General features: G+C 37.1%; 1 protein-coding gene across 1 annotated transcript; it reads right to left on the minus strand.

Moving 5' to 3' along the window:
* Positions 1 to 1,495: 1,495 nt before the first annotated feature.
* On the minus strand, positions 1,496 to 10,536 carry LOC308662163 (keratinocyte-associated transmembrane protein 2). The gene is made up of 3 exons (XM_081317680.1): positions 10,384 to 10,536; positions 6,616 to 7,190; positions 1,496 to 3,076 (listed from the first exon to the last, which is right to left on the minus strand). Exons 1-3 carry the CDS (start codon positions 10,520 to 10,522, stop codon positions 2,945 to 2,947), a joined length of 846 nt encoding a protein of 281 aa, XP_081173806.1. The 5' UTR covers positions 10,523 to 10,536; the 3' UTR covers positions 1,496 to 2,944.
* Positions 10,537 to 11,677: the final 1,141 nt, after the last annotated feature.

Consider the following 11,677-nt stretch of genomic DNA (forward strand, 5'->3'; position numbering starts at 1 on the left):
CACAAGCCCTAAATAGTATTAGGTAGGCACGGAAGGACAGTTAAGATATTATGAGTAATTACCATAAAAGGGCATCTTCTCAGATGGTAGGGTCAGCTCACTTTTATCATAATAGTATCCTCCTGCAAAGCTTGGCATAGCTACTCTGCGGCCTTTATGAGCAGCCAAAGGAATCATTTGTACCAGGATTCCCTCCAATGTAAAGATTCTAGCAAGTTTGTGCCTTTCAGAGATTGAACTCCCTTGGTGCTTCAAGCAACATATCCAATGGGCATGTCTATACTTTTGAAAAATGCCCTCTCAAATACTTTGTGCAGCACCAAAAATTGGCTTTTGAAGCTATATGGGTATCAACTGATTTTCCTAGTCACCATTTCTCCTTTTGAAATTTAGAGCTAAAATATTATTGCTTATTATCACTAACAATCCTGCTTACCTCATTGCCAATTAACTTCTTCACATTTTAGAAGAGCCATTTTAAAAATTCAGTTAGTCAGCATTTCAGTCTAGAAGCAGTTTAACTATTCCATGATTATCAAAACATGGGTCTTGTACACTATTTGCTGAGATAGAACGGAAATTTATATCCATTCATTATTAGTAGATATCTGCTAATCAGTGGTGAATCTGGTGGTATACAAAGAGACCATCTTAAATTAGAGACTATATAAATCCTGGGAGTAAATATATGAGAATTTATTGATCTTGATCTGTATTCTAAAGCAGATATAGAAAACTGACAGAAAATGGCAAAACAGCAAACTGCTCATAAGGTACTTTCCATTTCCTGTAGGAAAGAAATCTCTGATGGCTGTAATGTTTTTAAAGTCAGTATCTATACAACAGCCTAAGTAAAGATCACTATTGGTATGTAAAAACTAAGAGCAAGGAAACAACTGTCTAAAAATGTTAAAGATTTTCTTGTTGTTATGAACTATCAGATCAATATCTAAGGGATAACTGATGCTACATAATACATTATTCCATGTTATTTGCACAGATCTATGGTTTCCTCACTATTCAAAGAAACAATGCTACAAGTATTGGAACTTGGAACTGACTGTCTCTATACATGGTAGCTGCTATTTATTTATTTACACAAACTTATTTCTCCTAAAATGTTATCAAATATATTTAAGTAGTCCTTCCAAATTGAAGTGGCTTTCACATAAAAGTCTTCCAGATGTTATTCTGTCATTTGCCAGTTTTATGGTACTATGCTTAAAAATTTATCCAAGTTCTATTAAAAAAAACTGAACTGTTTCTTAATCTTCAGTGATATGTGGGACAAAATAAGCCTCACAATTCAAAAATAAAACTGTGACATAAACAGCTAACCTTCACCTGAAATTCTAAACTGAAGCTTACAGTTAACTTGCCTCTTCCTTTAGTCACTTTTTCCACTATTTTTTTGCTGCTCTAGGGTTAGTAGCGATTGTTGTATTGTTCAAACTTTTATGCAGTCATAGTGAAGAAAGTATTTTCTACAAGGATATACAAATCAAGCTAGTTATAGTGTTTATTTGAAAGATCCTATTAAAAATGAGTCAAGTTCATAGGAATTCTGAAAGAAAACAGTCCTATGCATATTTCTGTATTTTACTTTCTCACATTTAAGAATACTAAATTAAGAAGCTCTGTTACTTAATTTACTAACAGAAAGAATACCATGCTCACTGCAAATTTTCTCAGTCCAGAGTTTAAAAGTGTTCATAACATTGCATCACTTGAAAATAAGGTCATTAGTATTTACAGGTTTTTCAGCCCTATGGTAGTTACAATTCACAGGCAGTATTTTTACAGTAAGTGAAACTGCTAACAAATATTTTACAATTTATGTCAATTAATATAAACAGCAAAATATGCATTCAAAAAAATGCAATCATATCAGTAATTTGTCATACACTTCAAAAGAAATTTTCAAAGTTAAAGAAAATGGTGCAGTATTCTCCAAAAATGGGCAGATTCAAATGCTGGTTGTTTTTTTTAACTGCCTGCAACTAATTACTATGCTGTATTTATCTAAGTAATTTAAATTAATTCAAATCAACATCCATAATAGTCAATTTGTACAATGTAATTTTGCATTCTTTTTATATTTTTTATATCCATATAGCCATACTATGTCAAATTTTCTCCAGAACTTTGGAGAGGCATAGAGGGGGAATAAAGAGAAAAAAGAATCAGTTCTGCCATTCATGTTCATCTTGCACTTGTTGGCAGAATGACACTGTTGGATGCAATCTTTGTTTTTCAGATTTACCTCACTTCCACATTCAGATTTACCTAATACAAAGATATGCCTCCATGCTAAATGCATTTTTGCCACTTTCTAGCCAGAAAAACTTCGTCTTCATTCTGAATGGTGCTTCCTTCTACTACACTGCTAAGTGCTAAGAAAAACTAAGATCAGATTCATCAGACATCCTATTTCTAAATTGTGTAAGATCAATGAATCGGCAATTTGAATGTCAAAAAAATCATATTCTTTTAAAGCATGTCCTTATGCAAATGTTTCAGAGAAGAAATATTAACACAATCTTTTAAGAAATCATTTGGCTAGAATTATATCGATACCCTGTATGTAGTATTAAGCAATTTGCATTAGGAGAGAAACAAGGACAATTATCCAAATAGGGAATCTGGTACATTCTTTAATATGCTGAATACTGATCAACTGGAAAAGTTGTAGCTAGGACTATTAACTGCTCCAGGCAGAGAATGAATGAAAAATAAATCAACTGATGAACAATAAGCTGTATATACAAAAATAATGAAGTCCAACTTTCACCAAAATAAACATTTACTTTGCATATCCTCATATAAGGCTAAAACTTTCAAAGTAAAAAGAGAACACACACATAACTGCTTATGGCAATCATCCATATTATATTTTGAAAGGCAAAGAAAATTCCTAATTCCGCAAATTTGGGTCATGCTACTTTTAAAAAATATATTCATTGGTAATTTTTAATGAAGGCATAGCCTCATTCACATTTTGATCTAAACGTTGATATCCAACTGTTCTGGAACACAGGCCATCTCGCCACCTTCTCTTCTGAACCAACAAAATTATCTGAAAGGGAAAGATAATTTTAAAGTTAAAACATCTGCACGTTTAAAAAGATTTATAACAATATTTTCAGATTATCCTTTGCAAATTTTATATACTTTTCGTCAAGTCTTCACATTCACATTAGGTTCTTAATCATAGGGTTATCTGTATTAATAAGCAAACTGCCTGCCTTATCTTTGATAGGTTTCACAGCATAATGACATAAAATATATTTTGCTTGATTTTGACCATTTATGATTGAACCAAAAATGATTTACTATAATTTTTCCTTATAAATCAGTGCCAGATTTACACTTTTAAAGAACAAACCTGACATGCTGCAGATGGATAAACTGCAATAAAAAATCCAATGTCCTATAAGTGAAACTGAATGCAGATATGGGAGAAAGGATTTTTATTTCCATGGATGCTGTACTTTTTAATTTGCCCTAGTCTAAGTTACATCTGTGAATCTAAAACCCAGTTAAAATACATCTGTAATAGCAGTCCTATAAAAATTCATGTATCTGATTAAAATTTAAAAACAGGTTCAACAAAAGAATTTACTGTCTTCTTAACAAAGACTTCTATATTAATGCAGATATTGTAGAAAATATAACTACGGACAGAGGAAGACAAATCTCAGATTTAAATAGATTTATAGACAAAATCTATTCTGCCACCTTGACTTCCGGTGGCTGCGCGGCGCCGGAGACAGCCTTCCCGGGCTGCCCGCGGCTCAGCTGAGTGATTTTCGCCCGAAACAGCGCCGATCAGCTGTTCGGGCGAATTTGAAGCCCCCTCCTCGGGAGAAGAGGAGGGGGTGAGGCCCCAGGTAGGGGTCGAGTTCTCCGGGGCCGCCTGAGCTTGTAGCTTGGGCGGCCGAAGGATCGAACTCCCCCGTAGCCTGGGTCGCTCCCAGCTGGCCAGCGCCTCTGCTCCTGATTTCATGGAGCAGAGCCAGGCATCTGCGACCACCCCTGCCTGAAGGAAGGACTATGGAATAAAAAGAGCAGGCGGAGCGGTACAAGAGGAAAAGGTGAAGAGGATTATTTTATTTTACTCTCGAGCTTGATGGACTTTTTAAACTTAAAGTGAAAGTGCGTCACAATTGAAAGTAAAAGATGGCGGCTAAACCTCCCCCTAAAACTCTTCGGAGTGCTGGAACTTCTCCGGTGCAACAATCATCATTGCAGGCATTGCATCCTCCTGATGTATTGACATCGAAGGACTTACAAGATGCTCTTGAAAAACATACCCAGGTAATTTTGAAATCAATGGGTGATAAATTTGCACAGATGGAGGAGAAATTGAAGAAGTTGGAGGAGAGAATGGAGGAGAGGATGGAACAGAAGTTCAGGGTGATGAAGGTAGACATTTTGTCTTCAGTGTATAAAGTGGCTGAATGTGTGGATGATTTGGATGAAAAAGTGGAAGATTTGACTCAAAAGAATGCCATATTAGAAGCAAAAGTATTGGAGAATGAAGATTTAAGAGACAAAATGGATAGAGAATTGAGTCTTGCTCAATATTTCCAGATGCAGTTTGCCATTAGAATCAGAGGTTTAAAGGAGAATATTAAGGAAGATCTAAAGCAGCTGGTTTCTGAGGCTCTCGAAGTGGTATTGAATCAGCCAGCATCTGAAATAAAAGGAGGCATGGATAAAGTGTTTCGTGTGAACTCATGGATTGCTAGACAGAGAAAGTTGCCTAGAGATGTGGTGGTTTATTTTGTAAAAAGGGAAATTAGAGATGAAGTTATACAAGCTGCCTATGATACTAAAGTCGTGATTGCTGATCAAGAAGTTCTGGTTCTAAAAGAAATTCCTCCAAAGATTTTAAGGAGAAGGAAGGATTTTACATTTCTTGTGCAAGAGCTCAAGCAACGAGATATAAGGTTCAGATGGGAGATCCCAGCTGGGTTGATGGTGATGCATGAAGGTAAAAGGTACCGTCTGGTTACTGTGATGCAAGCGCGTGATTTTTACAATAATGTTTTAAAAGCAACCCCATTAACACTTCTGGAAGCTGCAAAGGGATCTGGAGAAGGTGAACATCAAGAGGCTGAAGATGGGCAGACAGAGGAGAATGGTGCTGGAGGAGATCAAGTTATAACACCTTTGGATGATCCCAGAGAACAGAGGGTGACGCGTGCTGCTTTAAAACGATCAAAAAAGATAAAAGAACAAGATTAGCAGAAGTCTATGGAACTTTCACAACGTACTTACAGCCAAGTAGTGGGAGGTGGGAAAAGATTTGGGTGAGGAATGTAAAATTTATACAAGTTTGAAATCTAAGAGAGAACTTTTACAAAATGTTTTATAGATGGTATTTAGATTTTAAAAAGCTAAGTATGTATTTGAATTATTAGCCTAAATGTTGGAGGTGCGGTGATGAAGACGTAATATATTTTCATATATGCTGGACTTGTAAAAAGGTTAAGGCTTTTTGGATAAAAGTCTGGTGGAACATACTAAGTTGATGTTGAATTTAATTACGGCAGCAAGACTTTTGATAGGTTAGTACTGAAAGAGGAACTGCCGACCATAGAAGAGTGGACTTTAAAGGTTTCCGACCTGGTTGAAATGGCCAAGATTTCGGCCTATTTGAAAGATTACTTGCAGGAACGCTATATTATGGAAGGGAGAAAATGGCTTGAGTTTATCTAGAATAAGTATAGGGTTAAGAAGTTTTATATTTGAATAAGTCTTCTTTCTTTGTTTCTTTTTCTATATTAGTTTTTTTTATATATATTTATATTACTAAGGTTTGTTTTATCCTATATAAGCTAGAGAGTGATAGATTTTAGAGTTTATGGTTGTTAGTATATGGTTGTTTATGATTTTTTTTTATATATACCTTGTATTTAGCTCTGGGAAGTCGGGGGGGAGGGGGGGAGGGGGGAGAGGAAGGGGGGGAGGGAGAAGGGTGGGGGAGGGGGGTTTTTTCAAGGGAAAAATTGTATGTTAAAACTTTTCAATAAAAAAAAAATCTATTCTGCCACCTTGAAGTAGTTTGTCATAAATCCACAATAAATAAAAGCCAACAGCAATGATACTTCCATGTCTCAGAAAAACAAATTTAAAATTTAAGATAACATTTCACAATTTATGTAACCTGCACATTAATTCATAAAATGCTGGAACGTTTAGTTTAATAGGACCTTTCTGCCTAATATTTATTTTTCCTAGTTTGCTTAGATTTGTAAATGTTTGTTATTTTTGTAAAATATTAGAAATGCTGTGTAAAGATTAATTTCAAGCAGATTAACAACCACTTGGAAATTTCAGATGTTAAATTATCTCACTATTCTGCACTAGAAATCTATTTAATCTGAAATTTTCTGAAGTTTGCAACTTTGCATTTTATGATTTAGCGTATTCAACTTTTCTTAGCCCTTATTTTCCAGAATAATCAAGGAAATAAAAAAGATTTAATACCTAAGTATTAGATTTTCAGTTTATAAAATTTACCAGTAAGCTAATTAACTCTCTAAATTTCAAAATAACAATATTCTAATATTAACATCAAATTGAAAATTGTTAAAAAGCCCATCCTACCTTTCTTTTATTGTGATATGTGATATAAACTACAGCAACCAAGAAGGCAAAAATAACAAGGTGAAAAAAGAAATGACTGTCATCTTCCAATCCTGAGACTGTAGTGTCCTTCATGTTATGAGCAAATGACTTCTTATTCTTGAAGTTCCCCATACCTGAATCTTCTGCAAATTCTGATACATCTTGGTCATCTTGATTATTTTGAGAGTTAGAAGCTACATCATACATCACATAATCTTTAGGTTCTTTTGCTGTTGGTAGGGAACTAGTAAAGATATTTCTGTCTGTCATGTCATATTCTTTACTATCTGCATCTTCTGAAACATCAATATTTTGCTGATTAATGCTAACAGTTTCTGAAGGTGACACAGGAGGTTGGACTACTTTATCTTCTGCTAGAGTGGGTGCGTGTATAACAGAAGCATCAACTTGCAAAGAAGTTGCAAGCGTATCTTCATTTGTTTTATTCTGTATACTGTTCTCACTGGTTGCAGGCATAACTGAGGATAAATTCTGGTTTTCATCCTTATAAGTTGACTTAACGTTCTGAGGTACTTCTGCTTTAGGTATAGTATCTTCAGGAGGAAAAAATAAGAATAATTTGAAATCTTTAACAGATAATTTTACAGTATATAAGGATACAAAAATTGATATGGTTAGAGGATTAACAATATCTCAGCTGACAAACATATATATGCATTCACACACAAACATATGTACGTATCTACATGCACACACACACACACACATATATATAAACTAACTATTGAGCAGCATGGAAATTTGTGAAAACAAGACAGCTGCACAAGGCATTTTACCACGTCAACACTATCTCATGACATAGGTTGTATCTATATTACTATTAGCATTGCTTCTAGTTAAATGGTTACATGTTGATCCACACATAATTCATTGGTGGTTTGTATAACCTCACCTATAATGACATACCGTGTTTCCCCAAAAGTAAGGCCTAGCTTGATTTTTGGGGATGGGCCTAATATAAGCCCTACCCCCCAAATAAGCCCTAATTTTGGGGCTAGGTACACACCTAAAATCAAGCTAAGGTGGGGGTGGGGTAGAGATTTCCATTGCAGACAGGCCTCCCGCACTTGCCTCGCCCACTTCTTCTGCAGTTGAAGGAGCAGCTTCATTCTGTAGCTGAGAATGGAGCTCCGCCCTGCATTTCACAGTCAGAGGCCTTTCCGGAAGACCTCTGCAGCCGAGAACCAAGCTATGGATTCCAATTCTTCTTTCCCAGAGAGCAAAAAGACAGCTAACCTTGGAGTCTTTGGTATTCAGGAAAAGGACAAAGGCAGACCCTCCCTAGCAATCCAGTGTCTATTATTTTAAATAGGAACTTCCTCAATAGGAATAGGTTGGTTGCCTTAATCACTGTATGTCTTAATGACAAATTGTGGAATGAAAAGGAAAAACAATGTCTATGTTAGTTCTCCTGGATCCTAGTGATTGTTAATACCAGGAGCTGGATTACTGTATCCATTAGGCTGGGTTGGTTTTATGGGCAGGAATATATTATCCATCCAATTTTATGTTGAGCTGAGGGATTATTTTTGTGTTCTGACCTTTGTTCTGTAAAGCAGCACAAAGTTTCAATCTATCCCATGTATACTGGAATTCAAGTATATAATATCTCAAATATATAAAAAGTTTTAATTTATTAACATCAGAGAGACTGTGAAAGTCTTGAACAGATGGTTTTAAGATCAATGATAGATAATATACATGCTACATAATATACATGCTGCAGTTAGAAACTCTAGTATTGCACTAATTGTCAGTGCATTTCTGCTCCTAATTCAAATCCTGACTTTGACCACACAACAGTGGTTTTACCTAATGCAATAGTGGTGAACCTATAACTCACATGTCAAATATGATACACCACATTTTGGGTGACACACCACTGTTCACCAAACCCGACAACTATTCTTGAAATCACGCTCCATTACTGCACAATTTTTGGAGGCTTGAAAGCCGCACAAGAATGGAGTTGTGTGCTTGCACAACCTCTCAACCCTCTGAAAATGAGTTCTCATATTTCTTTTTTTTTAAATTATTTGATGTTTCTTTATATACTGTAATACATAGCACCACACATGATTAGGCTCTAACCTTTTTAAAAAAAATCTGTAAAGAATTGGTTTGCTTTTGTTCATGAGTGTTGGGGAGGGTGACATGCTAGCTAGGTCAAGTTAGGCATTTTCAAAAAATTTTGACAAGCCCAAAAGGCTTGCCATCACTGGTCTAGTGGTTAAGGCATCAGGCTAGAAGCCAGGAGACTGAATTCTAGTCCTGCCTCAGGCATGAAAACCAGCTGTATGACTTTGGGCCACTCTCAGACTAACTCATAACACAGCATTGCTGTTTTAGGAAAAATAGGAGGAAGTACAGTATTAGGTACATTCACTGCCTTGAGTTATTTATAAAAATAATAAAGGTGGGATAAAAAAATCTATAAAAATTATTTGAAAAATTGCTCACGTTCATTTAAGTCTGTTTGTGTTTAACATCAATTATGAATAGGCTGTTCACGAATCTACCATTAAGATCAGTACAAATGGCATCACTCTACTAAACTGCCTCCTGACAACATTATGACTGCTTTTAGAAATTATTCTATTTTTCAATTTTTAGTTTTAAAGGTTTTTTCTTAATGGTACTTAAATTGTACTGGAATCTGTTCTTATCTACAATTATATTTAATAATATTATATTTCTTTATCATGTTATCCTATCAATTGCTTTGAGAAGTGCATATTCTTGAAAGGTAGCCAGGAAATGGATAAATTTATCCAACAGGATTGCCAAGCTACCCTTTTTTCTTGAAATGGGTTCACTAACCAAGCTCCCAATGCCCAAATATGCATAATATCAACACAAGAACTATGCATAAATTGTATAATTATTCTATGAACTATCCTTTCCATGAACTATCCTTTACACGGAAGTTGCCCTCTTTTCCTTTCCAGAAACCCAGCCATTTAATTTGCCTCAAAACTAAACAATATTACAGCTTAGGTGCATGTGTGTATAAACACACACATACATTACTCAAAAGGACGGTTAGAACCCCCAATAAAGTCATGCAATTCTCTCTGTAACACAACTACGGAGCCAAGACATGCAGAAGTTGCACGAAAAGAGGAAGCAGCAGAATGTCTCGTACTCTACATACATACATACATGCATGCATGCGTACATAAATAGTGTATAGGTATGTAGAAAGTTTGAGAAAGAGAGAAATGTTAAACGCAGCCTTTCTTTCACAGCTCGTACAGCCCTTTATACAGAACTTGTTAATTAGGCGGGAGCCAGGCTTAGGGCAACCCAGACAGACCGACCAATCCGAACCAACAAAAAGCAAGAAAGTGCCACTTTCATCCCCCGGAACCTCCTCCAAAGTCCGAGAGGCTTCACCGGTTGAGGAGGGGGGGAAAAAAGGCAGAGGACTTCCATATGTACTGAGGCACAAAGCCCCATCATCCCCAACCAGAACGGCCACTCCGCCGGGCTGTGGACGATAGGACCGGGCGTGATCCCACCCGTCTACGCGGTGCGCCGGAAAGAAGCCGGTTGCCCAAGGCTTATAAAAAGGGAAGCAGATGGGACAGCAGCGCAGCCGCTGCGTGACTTTATTCCAGCCAATCTTCCCAACCGACCCCGGAACTCGCCGCTTTCTCCATCGGCACTTCGCGCACGCCGTTTATCCACCTTTCCTGCCTCGCCGAGCGAGCGATCGCGGCTCACCGTCTGGAAGCTGGGCCAGAAGCGGCAAGGCCAGGAGCAAAAGAAAAAGCGACGTTCGCGCCAAGGACGACAGCGACGGCGCCTCCCCCATCGCGGTACACTTCGCTCTCCGCACGGTGGCCGCCATGGCTGCCGCCATACCGTCGCCGGGGATGTGGCCTCATCCAGACCCGCCCACCCGCGTTGCTAGGCAACTGCGGTCGGCAGGAGGGGAAGTCTCTGACGTAACGGGCTCTCCTCCGCTGAGCTGGTTACGCTCCTCACCCAACCTTAACTTCCTACAAAGGTAGTACGATGTCACCTTTAAAGCGGGGCCTCGTCTGAACAGGCACTTCCGGGTTTCCTATGCAAGCATCTCTATTAGAAAAGGAAACTCGGTGTATGTCATTCTTCACGTTTACGTCTCTCACAGATTCTAATAGAAATCCGCGATCACCTAAGGGGCCAGTATTTTTTTTTCGGATTTGATGGTACAATCCTGTATGAACTCTACGTTATTTGCCTTAAAAAGTAAAATGTGCGGTTCTTGGTGTTCTCTGAGCTTGTTTTCTTGCAGATGCCTCATTACCCAAACTAGGTAACACCATTAGTGCTAGTAGGGCATGGGTTTGCTCAGTTTATATTCAAATAAACTAGACTGAGGGGTTTTTAATTGGGTTTTAAAGTTTTAACTTTTGGGCTTAAATTTAATTGTTTTAAATTTATTTTAACTTTTGTATTATATGGTTTTAATTGCCCTGTAAACCGCCCTGAGTCCTATGGGAATAGGGCGGTATATAAGTCAAACAAAAAAACAAACAAATGGCTTGCTTTGTCAAGTGGTCTTAATGTTCTGTTTTGGTTGGTTGGGCTGTTTACTGTGGTTGAACTAGCTTTCTTGAAATCTGCTGTAATAGTTGCTAAGCTACAAGTCATTAAGCATTACCTGTACAGCATTACCTGTAATTCTGTCTCATATTTTCCCTACAACCACCCTGAGTGACCATTCCAGTCACCTAGCCAGCTTTCAAGCTAGAAACTAGAATTCACATTTATTCTGTAGCATAATCTAATTCATATCTACAATCCTCAATAGAAATTCCATTTTCTACTAGCAAGGTGGATACCTTAGTACTTTAACACTCTGATGTGGCACTTAACAGTACATTTTGCATACATGCACAACACAAAATTAGTAATATTCTTGCAGGAAATACGGAAAAGTACAGCTATAACTTAGCATTTAATTGATTCATGGATGTTGTCCTGTGTTCAGAATTGAAGCAATTGTCTCTATAAGCATATTTCTTAATTA

This window comes from Vipera berus (genome assembly GCF_964194415.1).
Source record: "Vipera berus genome assembly, chromosome: 2".
Taxonomy (NCBI): domain Eukaryota; kingdom Metazoa; phylum Chordata; class Lepidosauria; order Squamata; family Viperidae; genus Vipera; species Vipera berus.

Excerpts from the sequence above, each read along its gene's own strand:
- LOC308662163 (XM_081317680.1), bottom strand. The coding sequence starts at position 10,522 with ATGGCGGCAGCCATGGCGGCCACCGTGCGGAGAGCGAAGTGTACCGCG. Across the intron at positions 7,191-10,383 it reads TCTGGCCCAGCTTCCAGACG|ATACTATACCTAAAGCAGAA; the intron begins GTGAGCCGCGAT and ends TTCCTCCTGAAG. Across the intron at positions 3,077-6,615 it reads CATATCACAATAAAAGAAAG|ATAATTTTGTTGGTTCAGAA; the intron begins GTAGGATGGGCT and ends TTTCCCTTTCAG.